The sequence below is a fragment of the Myxine glutinosa genome, chromosome 13 (assembly GCF_964187855.1).
Source record: "Myxine glutinosa chromosome 13, kmMyxGlut1.1, whole genome shotgun sequence".
NCBI lineage: Eukaryota > Metazoa > Chordata > Myxini > Myxiniformes > Myxinidae > Myxine > Myxine glutinosa.
The window spans coordinates 37,354,174-37,376,461 of record NC_136273.1 but is presented as its reverse complement, the minus strand read 5'-3'; the positions used below and the strand labels follow the sequence as shown (position 1 = coordinate 37,376,461).

Sequence of the window (22,288 nt, the reverse complement as noted above, 5' to 3'; positions counted from 1 at the left end):
CTCAAAGACTCATGGGAGCATCATGCACTGAACGAAGACTTTTGTCAATTTTAAGTAAAGATATAATGAATATTGCTCTGTCGTTGCTGGGACACAAGCCCCGGATGAGAAAGGTGGAGGGTTGGGATCTGGGGCTGATAATCCATTCCCAAATAAAAAAATATCCTATCACAAGAAACTTCAAGAGGAAATCATGACCTATCGTCATTGTTTGGAAGGTTTTAGCAAGACACTGCTTTAATGACGGGCTCTACACAAAGCCGAGAGGAAGGTGGAGGCATGACAGGCATTCCTCCGACCCAAAAAGAGGTTGAAGATTGGAATCTGGAATGCGAGGACAGACGATGACAGAAGCAAGGATAATTTATTGGGTAGTAAGAGATGAGAAACTATGACTTGGACATCATGGGACTAAGTGAAGTCAGATTGGAATGACATGGACAAATGAGACTTTGGGAAGGAGAAACAATCCCCTATTTTAATGTTGAGAAGATAATCTACGCAGGGATGATGTGGCTGTTTTGATGAGGAAGAGTAGATAAGTCACTCAACATCCTGTCAGTGAAAGGAATAATCAAAGCAAGATTATTCTCTAAACACTCCAAAATGATTATAATACACTAGTGCTACACACCAACCATTGATGTCGGCGAAGAACAAAAGGACAGGTTCTACCAGAGATTGGACAAGGATGTAGATGAAACATCTCAATACAATGAATGGATATGTATGAATGATCGTTTTCAGGCCATTTTCCCCGCTACAGCAGGGGTTAGCCTTGCGGGCCCCATGACAATCATGGTTCCCTGTTTGAGGCAATGTTTTTATGGCCGGATGCCCTTCCTGATGCCAACCCTTGGTCGCCTCTTACGATGCGCAGGGATACGGTGTACCTATTCTAAATCTGGGTACACACCCAGTCATTCATCATTCATCCCAGCAAGCTGGTACTCAATTTGCCGACCTCGGAAGGATGACAGGCTGAGTCAACCCTCCTGGTGTTAATTTAGCGATCGACCGGGATTCGATCCCAGGATCCTAGGATCCCAAGCCGGCACCCTGACTGCTAAGCCAACACCAGGCCAACATCTCAATACAATGTGCATGCATAATGGAGGGATCCAAATGCAACAGTATGCAAGGACTTTGCATGCCATAAACGCACAATGGGAAAACATGCTGTTGGAGTACAGAAGGATAATGGGAGAAGACTGGTAGAACTTTGTGAAATAAATGGGCTATGTATAGGGGGCACCATATTCCCACACAAGACCATTCACAGGACAACATGGACATTATCCTACAGAACAAAAAACCAGATTGATCACTTTACTATCAGAGGAATGTGGAGGAGATCCCTAATGGATGTACAAGTAAGGTGAGGGGCTGATATATTCAGCGATCACCAACTGCGGGTTTCACACCTGGATCTCAAAATAAAAAAACAGGAGTACCAGTGAAGAGATCCAAACGATTTGACATAGACAAACTGCGGGACAGGTTGTGTATAGGGGGCAGGAACAATATGGAGGTACAAAATAGATTTGATGCATTGGAGAAGGAAAGCGGTATTACCTCTGAAACCATAGATGAAGCTTATGAGATCATTAATGATGTATATATGTGTACTGCTCGCTAGAAAGGTGATTGGAACAAAACAATCCAAAGAACAAACCATGGCTCTCACCACGAACATGGAGACATACTGAAGAAAGGAAGAACATCAAACAAAACTCACAAGGATGTAGAACACACAGACAAAAAGAAGAGCTGCAAGAAGATCGCACAATAAGAAACAAGGAAGTGAAGGGATCTGCAAGAAGTGATAAGAGCGAATACATTGACGACCTGGCTGGAGAAGCAGAAACAGCTGCTGAAAAGGGAGACATGGCATTAGCCGATAGGTTACACGAGAATTAACAGCAGATAGGAAGGGTGGTGATAAACCAGCGAAGGATAAACAGAGGAACGTTGTAACATCAGAAGAAGCTCAATTGGAAATGTGGACAGAGCACTTAAACAGACAGAGAGTCCGAGAGCAATTAAGCTGATGTAACAGCACCAACTGCAGGGGATCTACCTATTGACACAGGACCTATTAGTCAGAGGTGAACAATGCCATCGAGAGTCTGAAGTGCGAAAAGGCACCAGGAGCAGACAACGTTAATAGGGAATTCTACAAATGTAGTCTGGAAACAAATGTCGTCTGATTAAGGAAACTAGAAAGCATCTGAAAATGCAAAACCCATCTGCATCTGCTTGGTATTCGGACTTCTTCTTCCGCATGCTATACATGATGAAAACAGCTAAAAATGTATAATACAAAAAAAAATTCAGGTCAATCGGATTAAGATTGACAATTTTATGCAACCTCGACCTTTGTTTGACCTTGTGGTCTAAAAAAAAAAAGAAAAAAAAAATCGGCTTCCAGGTTTTGATTGGTGAACCAATTCAGTGGCCCAATATGCAAATTCTTAAAATTTCAGGTCAATTAGAGGAAAATTGACCATTTTATGTGATGTTGACCTTTGACCTTTTGACCAAATTATTAATTTGCCTTGTCCATATTCTCATAATAAATCTTTGCTGAAAATTTGATGACAAAAGCACAAATGGTAAAAACGTTACGGCCTGGACAGACACAGACACACAGAAGTAAAACCACCGTTTAGAGGCCATTTTTCCCCGCAGAGCGGGGGTTGGCCTTTTCGGGGACCGTGGTAGTTGTTGTTTTTTGGTCCCATTTTTGAAGCAATGTTTTACGGCTGGATGCCCTTCCTGACGCCAACCCTTTTTGCCGCCTTCAACGACAAACAGGGAATTACCAGTGAACTGGTACTCAATTAGCCGACCTCGGAAGGATGACAGGCTGAGTCAACCCCCCTGGCATTAATTCGGCGATCGACCGAGATTCGAACCCAGGATCCTAGGATCCTAAGCTGGCACCCTAGCCGCTAGCCCAACACCAGGGATTCTTCACCACACCATGTCGGAAACTCAAACTTCACCACACCTTCATCCTTCAACACCACAGACACACAGAAGTGATTGGCAAAAACCCCGTCTCCCGCTGTGCGGGACGGGCTACATATGGAACAAGCATTCTGAGTATTGTGCTGCAATACATGTCCCCTACCGGCAGTCTGTCGTCCGGAAAACTGTTGGGGAAATTACCAAAGGGTTATTTACCCACAGGTTCTGAATCGTTCCCAATCGCTAGTTACCTCAGGACGGGCTCACCTGTGTTTCGCACTCGGGACTTCGATTTATATACCTTGCAGACAGGTCAGCAGAAGCACGACAAAATAAGTTGTTGATAAAGAACCTTTCGAGTCGCTAAATATCAGTAATTTATTATATTTTCCGGTTCACGATCAATGTGTATATATATATATATATATATATATATATATATATATATATATATATATATATATATATATATGTTGCTCGGCTTGGCTCCGCCCTTCCCGAAAGCGTGCGCTGTGTCGCGCTTTTGACGTTCGCAAGACGAGGCTGAGGGCGCGCGGTGCGGCTTGAGGAGAACTCTACAATAAACAAGAGATATCAATTTTTCAATATTTTCATTTAATTAACGATATCTGCCAAACCACGTGACCTATCGCAAATTCCAAAAGGACATTTTAGTAGACCGACATGCTGAACAGATCTGTGAAGTTTCCCCTCGATTGGATCACAAATGAGGGAGGAGCTTGGTTTTAAAGGTTCATGCTTAAAAACGTCATAACTCTGAAACCATGTGACGCAGGACATCATGCTCGCTGACTTTTTTGTTCGTCATGGGTATGCGATTCTGCCTGCAAAGTTTGACCTCGATCTGTTCAGCCGTTGCAGAGAAAAAGGGGTTTTCGTGTTTTCACGAAAAACAATATGGCGACCGAACCACGTGACCTGTGACGTCATAATTACCATTAAAATATTCTACAGACCGAGTCCCCCCTACGGTGAAAATTTGATCTCAATCGGTCCAATTATTGCAGAGAAAATATTTTTTAAAGGAAATTAAAACTTAAAATGGCATTGAGTTAAGGATCATCAGAATTATCAGAATTCCCAAAGTTCAAAGTGCCATAACTTTGTCAAAAATGATCGAAACGTCGTGAAGTTCGAACTTGACCTGTAACCTATCATGAGGAAACCATGTGCCAAGTTTGAAATCATTAGCATTAAGAGTTTAGAAAAAAAGTCTGGAAAACTGTTCTTTGCGTGACGGACTGACGGACTGACAGACGGACAGACTGACAGACAGACAGACGGACGGACGGACGGAGGGACGGCGTGCAAACAAATAGTCCCCTCTGGTGTACACCAGGAGGGGACTAATAACTTTTCATAATAAAGGCATGTACCAAGTTTCAGTTGAATACGTTAAAGGGAATGTAAAGAGGTGCAGAAAACTAAAGGTAGGATGGACGGACAGACAGACAGAAAGCAAACCTATAGTCTCCTCCAGGTTGGGGACTAATAAAGAAGTGATACCAGAGGAATGGAAAATCAGACACAGTCAAGTTGCCAAAGAATGGGGGCCGAGCTGAGTGTGAAAAATGGAGAGCAACAACACTGCTACTAATTGCAAGCAAAGTCCTCTACAAGCTTGGTGTTGAATGCAAAACGCAGTGGAAAGGGTTATTCGGAAAGAACTAGCTGGTTTCCGAAGGAAATCGAACATCCGTCGAACAAAGCAACGGATGGAAATTCAGATCCCTAACTAACTTTCATAGACTTTGAAAAAGCACTTGATAGTGTGAGCTATCTAAGGCTAACCCCCGCTCTAGCAGGGAAAATGGCCTTAAAATGCATGTTGTGTGTGTGTGTGTAGTGTGAGCAGCTAATTCATACTGTGTAAAATACTCAGACACGATGGAATACCAGAGAAGTTTGTTAAAGTGATAGCAAAGATCTATGAGGGATTCAAATGTAATGATATACTGCAGTAACAAGACACCTCCTGCCTTCGAGATCAGAACAGAGGTCAGACAGGACTGCATGCTGTCACCATTGCTATTCCTCCTGGTACTAGACTGGGTGTTAGAAAAGACCACAGGCCAGAACCCAGGAGGAATACAGTGGACCCAAAATGAACAGCTTGAAGACCTGAGTTTTGCAGATTATGTTTGCTCATATCAGACTCAGACCGTTCTAAACGGTGGTATATCAGACTCAGTGGTGTAATGGTTAGAGCGTCCACTCAGTCTCGGAGGGCGGTGGTTCAAACCCCAGCCGAGTCATATCAATGACAAAGATGGTAGGTGTTCCTTCCTTGATTGACGCTCAGCATTTCAAAGGAAAGAGCACCGGCAAACAACGTTGGGAAAGCAATGGCAAACCACCCAGTGTAACCCTGAGCAAGAAACTGCTTCGGGAGCATCAATGCACTATAAAGAGTGCGTTACATCAAAAATCAAAAAGATTTGCCTAATGTCACAGACACACAGAGTAAAGTGACTCTTCTCCAGCATTATGCACAAGGGGGACCGAAAGGCGACATTGCTAAAAGAGAAAGCACGAGAATACATCCAATGGATGTGGAAAGAATCGCATGCAATGATTCAAATGTTAAACAGGTTGCAAATTCACAAATTTAGGATTGATGGTCAACACAACTGGAAGAGGGACGCAGATGTTCAACAAGAATACAAAAAGCAAGAGGTGCATCCAGTGAGATGAAAGAAATATGGAAATCAAAGAAATAGTGCAGAAGAACAAAGTCAAGGATTTTTTATAGTAATGTAAAATCAGTGATTCCCCATGGATGTGAGTCCTGGAAGGTCATCAAAGGCATCACACAGAAAGTGGAGTCTTTCATTGAGAGCTGTCACAAGAAGATCCTCCAAATCTACTGGCTAGACCAGGCCAGCAAGGAAGAGGTCGAGAGAATAACAGGAAGGAGAAATATATATATATTTATATATCCCGGTATCCCCCGGAAATATATAAAATATATATATATCCCGGTGTGTACCCCGGTTTAGAATAGGTACACCGTATCCCTGCGCATCGTAAGAGGCGACTAAGGGTTGGCGTCAGGAAGGGCATCCGGCCATAAAAACATTGCCTCAAACAGGGAACCATGATTGTCATGGGGCCCGCAAGGCTAACCCCGCTCTAGCGGGGAAAATGGCCTTAACACGATCATTCATTCATTCATTCATTCATTCATTCATTCATTCAATATATATATATATATATATATATATATATATATATATATATATATATATGTTGGAACCCATCTGTGGATCGGTCCCATCGGCCGATGGGTCTGACCCGTTTGCGGATCCGCAGATGGGCGACCCATCTGTGGATGCACGAGAAATGACAATGCAGACCCATCGGCCGATGGGTCTGCGCCATCTGCGGATGTGTTGTTCACCTTGAAGGAATGTGTTTGCATCAATGGTGGATGAGTATGTTTATTTGAACCTAAAAATAACCAATTGATGTCATAAATGTTTATAAAGCAGTCCGTGACATGTGGTTTGTCGATAACCGTTTGTCGATAAGGTAAAAATAAGATAATGTCGCTCCATTTAAAAACGCTGGTCTACTTCACTGGTGACACTGGCAGACTCAGCTCTCCATTGTTTATATAGCAATTCCTGGCATGCCTTAATCACCCCAAAGCTAAAGATGAAGGTGTGGCTTCGTAATCGGGGCATTGTCAATTATATAAACACAATAACGCATTATGTGATTCTATGAGGCCCTCAGTGTGATTCTATGAGGCCCTATGTGATTCTATGAGGCCCTCAGCGATGGGTCTGACCCGTTTGCGGATCCACTGATGGGTCGCCCATCTGCGGATCTGCAAACGGGTCAGACCCATCGGCCAATGGGACCGATCCACAGATGGGTTCCAACATATATATATATATATATATATACAGTATATGTATATGTATATGTATATATATATATGTACATATATATATATATATATATATATATATATATATATATATATATATATATATATATATATATATATATATATACATATATATATATATATATATATACATATATATATATATATATATATATATATATACATATATACATACATATATATATATATACGTATATATATATATACGTATATATATATATATATACGTATATATATATATACGTATATATATATATATATATATATATATATATATATATATATATATATATATATATATATATATATATATATGATATGGGAGCATACGCTGGATCAGCACGTCGCTGCATCCTTGGATGACTCCTTAGCACCATCCCGACACACACCACTGTGTGTGCTACGGGATGAGGTGTTTTATGGCGTCCAGAGTGCAAATCCTGCCACCAAACTCCTTGAGAGAGGACCCAGTACCCTGGTAATCATTTCGCCAACCTCAGAAGGATGACAGGCTGAGTCAACCCAACTTGGTAGTTAAACGAGAAATATCACGGAGGAAATCAAACTAAGACTGGATCGAAGTCGATCGCACACCATCACAAATGCCTACGCTTCCCACCTAAAACCCCCCTCACACCGGCCTTACGGGGTCGTTACGACGTTTACGGCGGCGTTGCGGCGAAAAAATCGTGCACAACCAGGAGCATTCCTTGTGGCACCTGGGACATCCTCAACGCTTCCTGGAGCATTCGTATGGATCCTTAAGCGTCCGGGAGGGGTCGTAATTTCTTACGAGAGTTTTGGTCCAGACCAAAACTCTCGTAAGACAATTACGGCAGTGCTACGGAAATCTAGACCGCAATGCTTCCTCAACGCCTCCTCAACGCTTCCGCAACTGCCGTAACACCACCGTAAGGCCATCTTAACCATCCGCAAGGATTCTCCCTCTCCTTGGACTCTCTGGGCAGCGGGTGCTCCGTCCATGGCTCTCCTGGATAGGTCTTGCCCCCTTGGAAGTCAGCAGCAGAATGAGGGGAGAGCGGGGTGGCCCCCGTTTTTATATTCTGGGCCGGGAATCGTAAGGAACCGCAAGCAAACGTAGAGGCACCGTATCTCCGCCGTGTATATCCGCAACGAAGCCGTAGCAGTCCGTACTAATCCGTAATAAACCGCTGTGAATCGGTCACGGTCAAGCAAAATCCTCTCCCGGGTGTTCACGATTTTGCTCAAAAAATCGCAACGCTGCCGTAGAAAGAACATCCGTGGACGTCCGTAAAAACCATTTTTTTGGTGTGAGGTACCCTTAAAGGTTGAAAGGTGGCAAAAAGTTCCACCATGAGTGGCCCAATATCAAATTTTGAGTGAAACAAATTCTGTTTTGACCCCTGTGACTCTAAACCCCCACACCCAGGAGTATGAGCCGGACGTCAAATCCAAGAAATGGTTACATATGTCATGTGTGCCCCAATGTTGATTGCGTGTACAAAGTTTCATTAAAAAATGTTTCAAAATGTTCCTGTAATTGCGTTTTTGGTATTTGACCTTTGACCCCACCCAGGGCCCCAGGGGGGCAAGACGAATAATGATATGGCTCTCACACCTTCCTGCCATGTGATGGTCATAACTACCAAATTTGGTGAATTTCTGCACAACCGTTTAGGACGAGATAGTGTGATTGATGGACAGACACAGAGACAGACAGACAAACAGGGGTGAAAACACAACCTCCGTCCACCTTCGGTGGCATAGGTGAATATATAGGTCACATATTAAGTATGAGGAATGACAACATCATTAAAACCGCACTATGATGGACAGCATAGGTAAAACTGAGGCTAGGCAGGTCAAGGGAGACATGGCGATGAACTGGAGAAAAATAACCGAGAGACACAAGTCACCTGTACGCAACTCAAACACATGGCACAAGGCCAACAGAAATGGTGTGATTCTCCTGAGGCGCTCCATACGTCATCCAGCATGAATAGATCATAAGAGGAAGAAGAACCAATATTGCAAACTAACACAAGGTTTAAAAAAGTATTCTTTCTTTGACATTAGGATTAAACAATCAATACTCTGAAAATTTGTTCAAAGTAGCCCAGTCATTGAAGGTAGTTCCTAGTTACATTACGTAGTATGATGGAGGAATGCGTGTGTCCCATCTGCACGGTGCCTCATGCCTGAGAATGTTTTCAGATGGTTTGACAAAGGCAGCTGACAGTTTTCTCGGATGAGAAAGGTGGAAACAACCAGATTGGTTTGAAGACAGCCTCACTACCTTGCAAAAGCTCATCATGTAATGTAAATGTAAAAATGAAATAAAGAAATATCGAATTTACATAAGTATTCAACCGCCGAGCCAATACTTCCGAGAAGCTCCTTTGGCAACGATAACAGCTTCGAGTCAAGGCGACTAAACCGACATTCCTCTCTGGCTTTGCTGGTGGGGAGGGGGTGACTGTGACAATCCCCCCCCCCCCCCCCACCCCCTCAAAGACCAAAAGCAACACCTGGTAAAGGGCGGATGAGGTCCCATAAGGAGCCAACTGCCATCCAGTAAGGAGATGGTGTCTCCTGAAAAACACCCATCTGGTTTGGACCAGTTTCAAGTAATACCAAAGACTTTTAAAATGGTACGTGCTGCTTCCTTGCTTGAAAAGGATATAGCACGATCAATCCCCATCGGTTGGTATCCATGGGAGGAGGAAATTCCTCTCAAGGAAATGCCCCACTGAGTACGGTGAGAAGGGCGATACTTCTCACCGTACTCAGCGACAACTGAGTACCATTGTAATGACGTCACTGGTACCTAGAGTATCCCGGGAAGTGATGGCACTTCCCCCAAGCTCAGTGGCTGTTTTAGTGTTTGGTGTGTGTGTGTGTGTGTGTGTGTGTGTGTGTGTGTGTGTGTGTGTGTGTGTGTGTGTGTGTGTGTGTGTGTGTGTGTGTGTGTGTGTGTGTGTGTGTGTGTGTGCGCGCGCGTGTGTGTGTGCGTGCGTGCGTGCGTGAGTAGGTTGGGCAACTCAAGGACTTTCACGTTCTTGTTATGAAGCAATTCCAGTGTTGCTTTGGCTGTATGCTTGGGGTCATTGTCCTGTTGGAACGTAAATCTTCACCGCAGTCTCTGTATGATCATCTGAGTACAGCAACTCACAGAGAAAGCAAGGGAACCCAACAACAACAAACCCCACATGCTTTTGTGAATCTCAGAAAAGCATACGAATCTATTCTCCATCAGCTCTTTGGTTGGTGCTAGAGAGGTGCGGTACACCTCCTATAATGGTAAAACCCTGCACATTGGAATGAAGTCTGAAGTCACATTTGATGGAAATGTATCACAAGAATCCTACGTACTCCTGCATTCATAGACAATGACCTTTCCCTGAAGACAAAAAGACTAGTTTACTGTGCTGTAGTGCTTAGTGTGTTGCTGGGTGGGGCTGAGACATGCACCACCAAGCGAGGAATATTGAGGCCTTCCACTGCAGGTGCCTCTGAAGCATAGTAGGTACCAGTATGCCTCAACAACAGACACAGCATATTACTAGTGTATGGAGGAGTTAATATAAGATATTATTGCAACCAGAAGACTTCGCTAGAGGACAACCACATCAATAAGGTATTATTTGGATGGTCACCACAGCACCAATCAACGCATGAAACCAAGCTGAGATAGAGAGACGCTGAATATCTGAAGAAGTTTCATATTTATGAAGGCGGCTGTTTCAACATAGCTCAGGAATGATTTTTGAAGAGATAAATGCAAAGAAGGGCAAAATGTCTGTACCAGGAAGAGAGTGGATATGGACTGAGTGAACCACGATGCTGCTATTCACGGCTGATGCCAGACAAGAACTGACAGAAAGTGTGATTGCTAATTTCACATGCGACACATGTCAGAAGAAGACAATCGATTACAAGGGAAATGGCTGACAACTCGCTGAAGACAAGATTGGCCTACCAACTGGATCAGTCTGGCATCATCCGACGGGTGGCCTTCTTTTAATAGTTCAAGGTGTATGTGTGTGAGAGGGGAGAGGTGGGTGGTGGTTTTGTTGAGGGTTAAATATAAATAAAGAAAACTAAGAAAAACAAGGGAATGTGTAAATAAGGGTTGAGAAGAGAAATTTGAGAATTGGAAAAAATAGGAAAAAGGCAAACGGACTAATTGGTGAGGGGTAAAATAGGGCACCAGGGTGTGAAAGAGAGGAGTGAGGATGCATCATGGAGAGTTGGGGGTCGAGCCTGCAGCACCACAATTGGTCGAAGGCCACTTACACCAGTTTGGGTGTGGAAACCAGGAGAATATTATTACTGCCCATTATATAACAGTACGACTATTTAATGCAGTGTTTTCATACATAATAAACAAGATATTTCATACAACAACAACACAACAACAGGCATTTTAAGGCCATTTTCCCTGCGAGAGCGGGGGTTAGCCTTGTGGGCCCCATGACAATCTTCTCCATCTTGCCCTATTTTCTGCATCTCTCCTTGTTAACCCCCTTGCCCGCATTTCTTCTTCCACCATCTTTGGCCAAGTCTTTCTTGGTCTTCCCCGTCCTCTACTTCCTTCTACATTCACTTCCATCACTCTTCTCAACCAGTCACTTTCATCCTTCCTCAACACATGACCAAACCATCTCAACCTGTTCCTCTTCACAACATCAATCACAGGCTCTATTCCCATCATTTTTTGCAATTCATCATTTGTCTTCCTCTCTCTCAACGATACTCCGCACATCCATCGAACCATTCGCATTTCCAACCTTTCCAACCTTCGTTGCTGCTCTACGTTCATTACCCATGTCTCGCTCCCATAAATCATAACACTTCTCACACATGCAGCATACACCTTTCCCTTCAGCTTCAACGACACTCCCCTCCTCATCAGCACGCCACTCATTTCCCGAAACTTCTTCCATGCACATCTCACTCGAGCAACCGTTGCCGAGTCTGATCCACCTTCTCCATTCAGCATGTCTCCGAGGTAGCAAAATGTTTTCACACCTTCCAGCTTCACGCCGTCTCCAGGATCCAACTCAACATTTCCTCCATCTGCAGCTCCCTCTGTGCCTTACATTTGAATGTAGCTGCCACACTGGTTAATGACCCTCTCAGACCACTACATTTTTGATGAACCCACTCAGCGCACATTGTACATCGAATGGAGTTCACTCCGACACCCTTCCTGCAGAAAGCACAGGGCCACTTCCCAGTTCTTTCCACCTCACCACATGCTTTACCACTTGCCATCACCTTCGTCTTTCCGATATTCACCTTCAGACCTTTTGTCTCCATACATTCCTTCCACTTGTTCATCTTTTCCTTCAGTCCATCCATAATTTCCGCAATCAACACCAGATCATCTGCATACAACAACTCCCATGGTAAACCCTCCTTTACGTTCTGAGCCAGCACCTCCATCACAGCTACAAATAGTAGTGGACTTAGTACCGACCCCTGATGCACTCCCACCTTCACCTCAAACTCACCACTGTTCCCGTCCTTCGTCCTTACAGCTGTGCGCGCTCTTTTGTACATTGCCATCACTACTCTGATCAACCATTCCTCCACTCCTAACTTCCTCATTGCCCATGTCAATACTTTGCGTGGAACTCTATCGAATGCTTTCTCCAGATCAACAAACCCAATAAACAACTTCTTCCACTTCTCCATGTACTTCTCCTGCAACTGCCTTACAATAAAAAGCACGTCTGTCGTTCCTCTTCCTGGCATAAATCTTAACTGCATTTCGTCGATCTTCACTTTCTTCCTTATCCTCCTCTCCAACACCCTTTCCAATACCTTCATTCCATGCTCCAATAACTTTATCGCTCGGTACGAGCCACACTCTAGAGGGTCACCTTTCCCCTTGTATAGAGGGACGAGCGTACTCAGTTCCCAATCCACTGGAATGCGGCCTTCTTTCACCACCAGATTACAGATCTCTGTCATTCTCTTCACACCCCAACTTCCTGCTGCCTTCAACATATCTCCCACAACTCCCGTCGGCCCTCCCGCTTTTCTACTCTACATTGCTTTTATCGCTTCCTCAACTTCCTTCTCAGTTATCTTCTCTGCCGGTCCTAAAACTGGGTTACTCTCTATGTTGCCATCCCATTCATTCTCTGTATTCAACAGCATTTCTATATATCTTTTCCATCTTCCTTTAATTCCATCTGGGTCCACAACGATTTGTCCCACTTCATCCTTCAAGCAACTCACCCCCATCACATCACATCTCTCTTTCACTATCTGCTTTGCAATCCTGAATACTGCTCTCTGACCCTCTTCCGAATCCAAGCGTTCTCCGAACATTTTCCTACATGCCTCCTACACCTTTGCTACCTCTTTCTTTGCAGCCTTCTTGGCTGCCTTATAACTTTCATGCTCTGCTGTTTCTGCTCCCGTACCCTTCGCCTTCTGCCACTCCTTGAAGTTCTTCCTCTTCTCGTCAATCCTCTTTCCAACTTCATCATCCCACCACCATGTTTCCGAGTGCCTCGGTGGTCCTTTGGTCCATCCACATACCTCACCAACGGCTCCCAACAGACTAGCTTTCATTGACATCCAACCACTTTCAAGCTCAACCACATCATCTCGACCCTACTCAGCCTCTCTTTTAATGCCTCCCTTACTGTCACCTCTTTCAACCTCCACACCTTCATTCTCGGTTGGTACTTCACCCGCCGAGCTCTCCTCGCACCTTTCACCCTTATGTCGCAGACAACCAAGTGGTGCTGTGAAACAGCCTCCTCCCCCGGCATCACCTTTGTGTCCCGGAGGTGCCCCCTATCTCGCCTACGCACCATCAGGTAGTCAACGGTTGTCGTCGACCCACCTGACGTGTATGTAACAAGCTTATTATCCTCTTTCTGGAACTGAGTATTACAAATCAACAAATCAGCTCCATCAGCAAACTCCAAAATCCTTTCACCTTCTCCATTTCTCACACCATATCCGTAACCCCCATGAACTCCCTCAAAACAAGATATTTCATAGTGCAATAAAATAGGATTCTCCATCATGTAATCAAATGAAAGAACAAATACTGCATTGGAGTCACCAGGAGGAACCCGGATACACAAAGAGCAAATATGGAGTCATCAGGAGGAACCTGGATAGGAGATTTGGGTTGCATCTGCTACTACATACCCTCAAACCCATCAGGATGCAGTGAAGTGATCCTTACAAAAAAAAATTGTGAAAGAATGTCGGAAAGTTATGCCAAAAGGAATGTAAACAAGGTAGGGATGGTCACAAGAAATGATCATGTGAAACCATCCCGACATCTTTCTTTGAATAATGGTTGTGCCTGCGATACAAACACAATACATACAAATGACACGAAAGATATATCTTGATTTGGGTTCACGATCACCACAAACACCAGCTGAATTCAATCCGTGTGTGTTCATGTGTGCATTATGTGTGTTGGTTGGTTGTCATTTCCATATGTGGGCTTCAGAAGGTGGAACGGAGCCCTCCCTGGTCTCGATGAATCCACCTTCTCGTGTGTGTGTGTGCGTGTGTGTGCGTGTGCGTGTGTGTGTGTTTGTGTGTGTGTGTGTGTGTGTGTGTGTATATGCATGTAAGTTGACTTTGCCTGCCATCGCCACATGTGGGAGGTCCTCAGGAGACGCAACTGAGATCTACCGGGTCTTAAAGCATCCACCTCTGCCGGCGTGTGTGTGCGAGCACGTGCGGGTGTATGTGTGCACACAATATGTACAATATGCCACTCATAAGAGGTGTGTATACAACATACCACTGTACAACATGTCACACACAACATATGTGTATACAACAACAACAACAACATGCATTTTAAGGCCATTTTCCCTGCTAGAGCGGGGGTTAGCCTTGCGGTCCACATGACAATCTTCTCCATTTTGCCCTATTTTCTGCATCTCTCCTTGTTAACCCCCTTGCCCGCATTTCTTCTTCCACCATCTTTAGCCAAGTCTTTCTCGGTCTTCCCCGTCCTCTACTTCCTTCTACATCAATTTCCATCACTCTTCTCAACCAGTCACTTTCATCCTTCCTCAACACATGACCAAACCATCTCAGCCTGTTCCTCTTCACAGCATCAATCACAGGCAATATTCCCATCATCTTTCGCAATTCATCATTTGTCTTCCTCTCTCTCAACGATACTCTGCACATCCATCGAACCATTCGCATTTCCACCCTTTCCAGCCTTCGTTGCTGCTCTACGTTCATTACCCATGTCTCGCTCCCATAAATCATAACACTTCTCACACATGCAGCATACACCTTTCCCTTCAGCTTCAGCGACACTCTCCTCCTCATCAGCACGCCACTCAGTTCCCGAAACTTCTTCCATGCACATCTCACTCGAGCAACCGTTGCCGAGTCTGATCCACCTTCTCCATTCAGCATGTCTCCGAGGTAGCAAAATGTTTTCACACCTTCCAGCTTCACGCCGTCTCCAAGATCCAACTCAACATTTCCTCCATCTGCAGCTCCCTCTGTGCACACCTTACATTTGAATGTAGCTGCCACACTGGTAAATGACCCTCTCAGACCACTACATTTTTGATGAACCCACTCAGCGCACATTGTACGGAGTTCACTCCGACACCCTTCCGGCACACAGCACACGGCCACTTCCCAGTTCTTTCCACCTCACCACATGCTTTACCACTTGCCATCACCTTCGTCTTTCCAATATTCACCTTCAGACCTTTTGTCTCCATACATTCCTTCCACTTGTTCATCTTTTCCTTCAGTCCATCCATACTTTCCACAATCAACACCAGATCATCTGCATACAACAACTCCCATGGTAAACCCTCCTTTACGTTCTGAGCCAGCACCTCCATCACAGCTACAAATAGTAGTGGACTTAGTACCGACCCCTGATGCACTCCCACCTTCACCTCAAACTCACCACTGTTCCCGTCCTTCGTCCTTACAGCTGTGCACGCTCTTTTGTACATTGTCATCACTACTCTGATCAACCATTCCTCCACTTCTAACTTCCTCAATGCCCATGTCAATACTTTGCGTGGAACCCTATCGAATGCTTTCTCCAGATCAACAAACCCAAAAAACAACTTCTTCCTCTTCTCCATGTACTTCTCCTGCAACTGCCTCACAATGAAAAGCGCATCTGTCGTTCCTCTTCCTGGCATAAATCCAAACTGCATTTCGTCGATCTTCACTTTCTTCCTTATCCTCCTCTCCAACACCCTTTCGAATACCTTCATTCCATGCTCCAATAACTTTATCGCTCGGTACGAGCCACACTCCAGAGGGTCACCTTTCCCCTTGTATAGAGGGACGAGGGTACTCAGTTCCCAATCCACTGGAATGCGGCCTTCTTTCACCACCAGATTACAGATCTCTGTCATTTACTTCACACCCCAACTTCCTGCTGCCTTCAACATATCTCCCACAACTCCTGTCGGCCCTCCCGCTTTTCCACTCTTCATTGCTTTTATCGCTTCCTCAACTTCCTTCTCAGTTATCTTCTCTGCCGGTCCTAAAACTGGGTTACTCTCTATGTTGCCATCCCATTCATTCTCTTTATTCAACAGCATTTCCATATATCTTTTCCATCTTCCTTTAATTCCATCTGGGTCGACAACGATTTGTCCCACTTCATCCTTCAAGCAACTCACCCCCATCACATCACACCTCTCTTTCGCTATGTGCTTTGCAATCCTGAATACTGCTTTCTGACCCTCTTCCGAAACCAAGCGTTCTCCGAACATTTTCCTACATGCCTCCTGCGCCTTTGCTACCTCTTTCTTTGCAGCCTTCCTGGCTGCCTTATAACTTTCATGCTCTGCTGTTTCTGCTCCCGTACCCTTCGCCTTCTGCCACTCCTTGAACTTCTTCCTCTTCTCGTCAATCCTCTTTCCAACTTCAACATCCCACCACCATGTTTCCGAGTGCCTTGGTGGTCCTTTTATCCATCCACATACCTCACCAACGGCTCCCAACAGACTAGCTTTCATTGACATCCAACCACTTTCAAGCTCAACCACATCATCCTCTACCCTACTCAGCCTTTCTTTTAATGCCTCCCTTACTGTCACCTCTTTCAACCTCCACACCTTCATTCTTGGTTGGTACTTCACCCGCCGAGCTCTCCTCGCACCTTTCACCCTTATGTCGCGAAAGGTGTATGTGTATACATATGTGTATACAAAACAAAATTTGTTTTGACAACTTACATGCATATACATGCATATATATACTTACACGCTCAATAAGTTGTTGTATTTGGCACGTTTCTGGATCTCATGGACTTGGTTCCTGCAGGCATAACATGGCATAAACGGATCCGCCAAGTTTTTCACTCTCAGCATGATGAGACTGGAGAAACCCAGCAAGCTGCCAGACCAACCGTCTCAGACGATCCACGTGACTTCAGGCTCCACATGCATGGCCCACTGCCCCCACCAAAGCCGCTTTGCATTCCAAAGCCACCACATATGGCACGAATCCTCGATCTCAACTCGTACTCTCACATCCTCAATGGAAGCAGCTCTGCAGAAGGAGATCTGTCACAGCCCAGGCCTTCCCACCCAGCAGCACAGGGCCCACATGTCCAACCAAACTCCATAGCCAGGCTGCCCAGACACACGTCCAACTGAATGACGCTGACCTCCATCTCGTCCTATCAAAGTTGCCACTCTCAGGTCAGTCTTTACTGTCTTCAAAACGGATTTATTAGACACAGCTCCCAGGTCAGATGGAGGTGGCACAACCGGCAAGTCATGCCACCTCCCTCGCCGCCACCATCTTGTGTGTGTAATTGGGTGTATTGAATTTTTAATATTATGCTGGTCAACTTCGAACACAGAAACAATCAATATACAGTACTGTACACTATTATTGTAGATGGATGCAGGGACGAACAGGCAGCAACCATTAGTTAAAGGAACATTTCAGGTGACCATCATACCTTGCTTACATACCTTTTGATGTACCATCCTTACATCCCTTCAAATAAATAAAAAATGCATATTTACGACGTCATATTTGGAATATTTGAAAATTGAATCATGTACTAATTTTTTCATTATTGTTGAGAATCCAAATTTTCGATTCATTATCCTTTTGGGTAGAGGAGCACAACACAGGAGCAATCATCAATAATGTATGGAGATACATTTTACAACAATATATTAGAGGAACACAAAACTGCTTTTCCTTCAGTTCTATTTTGCATTTTACTCTTTTATCACCAGAATCATTTCCTGGGAGATTGTGTTGCTGCTGGTGATGGAGTAAAAGATGCACTCAATTTTATATCCAAATGAGGACTATTTTGCTCAGGAGCAGCTCATACGAGCATTATATGTATTTCTTCCACAAGGTCCTTGTAGGCCACAAGTGATGGCCAATGAGAGGCCCAGACAGCAATCAGCACTATCCTGTACGAGGGAAACATCATCTTAACTGCAACGTAATAAGCCTGGGACCCCAGCCCGGGCTCGAAACAAGCCGAGGGACAAGGGTTAGTAACAAAAGTTGCCGTGAGCCCAACTGACAGGGCCTCGCAATGGAAAGTTAATGCCCCCTTGGCCACAGAGGGCAGCGGGTATAACGTGGCCTGTCAGAATGCATCAGGGTACATAGCAGTAACGAGGCGTGCCTGCTAGCCGGGCGCAGAAACCGGCACTTTAGTGATGCTCTCTGGGGGAAGCTTCCCTTTGTGTCCCCAACTGCTGAGCCACTTATTGTCCTGCCAAAACTGTTCATCCGGGTGGTTGATTGCTGCTGAAGAAAGCCTTGTTACCACTCCTTGTACCTGTTTTTGCACCTTTCTTAGTGCCACGGATGTCTGGTAATATACTAATTCCAGTCAAATGTCATGATTAGAACTCCATCAATGCTAAGTAATAGCTTTTCAACTGTGATTATTTCCTGATTCTCAATAAAAAAAATATCAGGGATGAAGAGACAGGTGAAAAAAATAATCTCTACTTCAATACAAGTCTTTCATCACTCACCTGCACACTTTGTTCTGGCGACAAGCATTGGGCCAGCCTGACCGAGACCACCTTCCCCGGGTCTCGACAAGCGCACGCAAACTTCGTACTCCGAGTCGGGATCCAGCTGCCAGAGTTTGTAGGTGGCAGTGTCGACTGGGTGGATTTCAGCCCAGGAGCCGGCTGGCATGCGGTATTCCACCTCCTTCAGGACAATGGGTCCATCCCCCACAATGGAGTTGGCATTGAGAGCAATCCATAGGTAGGTTGCACCGACCCCAAGCAGTTGTGGTGGAGCCACTGGAACTGGAGATTCTAAAAACAAAAACAATTCATATATTTAGTATTTAGAGACAACTAACTGAAAGACCCGTAATAGGACCTATTTCTGGGATTACATAGGTGTACAATAGTGTTAATGGCACATCATAAATAAACATATCCACCTGATGTTGTATATTCACTAAAACATCAGGTGGATATGTTCAAGTGAGATAGACATTTGGAAACAAATTCCTGATGTACAAAACAAACCGAACCAGCAACCCTTTTAAAGGTATTGTGCCAACATGAAGGTGAAAATACAAATGATTTTACTGAGAATCGCAGGGAAAAATAACGATAATACAAATGTGAACTAGAAAGCATCCCAACAAAATGCAAAGCCCGTCCACGTACACTTTGTACAATATGCAAAATAAACTTGAACAAAAACAACAGCCAGAAAATACTATATATATAATACCATACACACGACATGACCAAAAGTATGTGGCCACCCAAACATCGAACATCTCATTCCAAAATCATGGGCATTAATATTGAGTTTGGCCCCCCTTTGCTACTAAAACAGCCTCCACTCTTTTGGGAAGGCTTTCCACTAGACTAGATGTTGGAACATTGCTGCGATGATTTGCTTCCATTTAGCCACCAGCATTAGTGAGGTCGGGCCCTGATGTTGGGCAATTAGGCCTGGCTCACAGTCGGCATTCCAATTCATCCCAAAGGTGTTTGATGGGGTTGAGGTCAGGGCTCTATGTAGGCCAGTCAAGTTCTTCCACACCGATCTCGACAAACCATTTCTGTATGGACCTCGTTTTGTGCACGGGGGCACTGTCATGCTGAAACAGGAAAGGGCCTTCCCCAAACTGTTGCCACAAAGTTGGAAACACACAATCGTCTAGAATGTCATTGTATGCTGTAGCGTTAAGATCTCCCTTCAATGGAACTAAGGGGCCTAACCCGAACCATGAAAAACAGCCCCAAACCATTAATCCTCATCCACCAAACTTTACAGTTGGCACTGTGCATTTGGGCAGGAAGCGATCTCCTGGCTTCTGCCAAACCCAGATTAGTCGTCGGACTGGCAGATGGTGAAGCGTGATTCAACACTTCAGAAAACGCGTTTCCACTGTTCCAGAATCCAATGGCGGCGAGCTTTACACCACTCCAGCCGAAGCTTGCCATTGTGATCTTGGACTTGTGTGCGGCTGCTCGGCCATGGAAACCCATTTCATGAAGCTCCCGACGAACACAAAGTGATTTGGCTGTAAATGGTATTTTTGATTTATTGATTAATCGATTAATCAATTTTTTTTTTTTTTTTTTTTATTAATGACTTTTTTAATAAGATTTCTAAAAGTTACATCTTCAGATGAAGCACAAGTGGTTTAGTTATGCTATAAGCCAATTGATTAAGAAAATATTTTATGACAATCTTTTATTGATTTTAATTATGCAATTAATCAATCAATTATTTTGCACCTCAACCTCCAAATACAGTCTCTATGAGCTGCACGGTGGGTGGTATTGCCGGGGCGCCCCGGCAATGCCGCGCTGGTGTGTATTTAATTATTTTGCATGGGGGCGGTGTACTTTGAATGTATCTGTACTTGTTTGTTTTCTTGTTACTTGCAAAATCGAAGATTTTTCAAGTATATTGGTCGGTTGCATTTGTGGTTCTGTCTGTCTGTCTGTTTGTCACCGGCCTACAGGTCACAATTCTAAACCGATCGTCACGAAACTTCACGAAGTTGTATAGGTCGTCCGAATTGAGAAGCCTATTGTATTTTGGGTCAAAAGGTCAACATAGGCCAAAGGTCACCAACTTTGCCAAGTTTCTAAAATCCTCAATTTTCATCCGATTGACTTGAAATTTGAAGAGGACTTGCATATCTGGTCACTGAATTCAACCACCAAGTATTTTTGAGGTCAACATAGGCCAAAATGTCAACTCGGCCAAATTTCTAAAATCCTCAATTTTCATCCAATTGACTTGAAATCTGAAGATGACTTGCATATCTGGTCACTGAATTCAACCACAAATTATATTTTAGGTGAACATCGGCCAAAAGGTCAACATCGGCCGAATTTCTAAAATCACCAATTTTCATTTGATTGACTTGAAATTCTAAGAGGATTTACATATATGGTCACTGAATTCAACCATCAACTATTTTTGAGGTCAGCATAGGCCAAAAGGGCAACACAGGCCAAGTTTTTAAAATCCTCAATTTTCATCCGATTGACTTGAAAATTGAACAGCATTTGCACATTGAGTCACAAAATAGGGAAACTAACTATTTTTGAGGTCAAAAGGTCAACCTTACAAAATCATCATTTTTCATCTGAAAAATCGTCACTTTTCTTCCTGTTGACTCGAGCTTTGATCAAGATTGTCAATTTTAATCTTGATGAAATGGACAATTTGCTGTATCAATGGAATTTCTTTTTTTGGGGGTGGGGGGCGGACTTTGCAAGTATCGTGATCCGCATGACGTCTTCTTGTTTGTTTGTTTGTTTGTTTGTCCAGGCGATATCTCAGCCATCATTTGAGCTGGGAAAGCTGAAATTTCGGCACAATCGTGAGCAAGTACTTTGTCAAAAAGGGTATTTTTTTGTTTTTGGCTTAATCAATTAATTGATGAGTTACAATTATTATCGATTAATTAAGTACTTATATATTGTACACCGCTCCTTTCCTATGCCATGTCCAGGTGCTGCATAACGTCATTGCCAGGCAACGAAGGGGGCTTGGCAATGACGCACGCTGAAAGGGAGTACTCAGTTTTCACTTCGGTTGTTTGTTTGTTTTCTTGTTTGTTTTTCTAGGTGATATCTCAGCCATCCTTTGAGCTAGGAAGCTGAAATTTCAGCACAAAAGTGAGCATATGCTTTGACAAAAACAGTATTTTTTGTTTTTTGATTGATCAATTAATTGATTCGTTATTTAATTATTATCGATTAATTAAGTACTTATATATTTCCTTTCTCATCTGGGCACTATCCCAGGCACCTTTTGAGCTAGGAAGCTGATATTTGGACACGACAGCGACCAAGTGATGTGGCTATGAACGCTATTTTTGATTTATTGATTAATCAATTAATCGATTAATTATTTAAT

General features: G+C 43.9%; 1 protein-coding gene across 4 annotated transcripts in view; it reads right to left on the bottom strand.

The window, feature by feature from the left end:
- LOC137438851 (receptor-type tyrosine-protein phosphatase kappa) overlaps window positions 1-22,288 on the bottom strand; it is a 493,330-nt gene that overhangs the window by 286,543 nt on the left and 184,499 nt on the right. For all 4 annotated transcript variants that reach the window (XM_078767331.1, XM_078767333.1, XM_078767332.1 and 1 more), the window contains exon 7: window positions 18,907-19,200. In XM_078767331.1, the coding sequence (XP_078623457.1) occupies window positions 18,907-19,200 (294 nt within the window). The remainder of the gene's footprint in view (window positions 1-18,906; window positions 19,201-22,288) is intronic.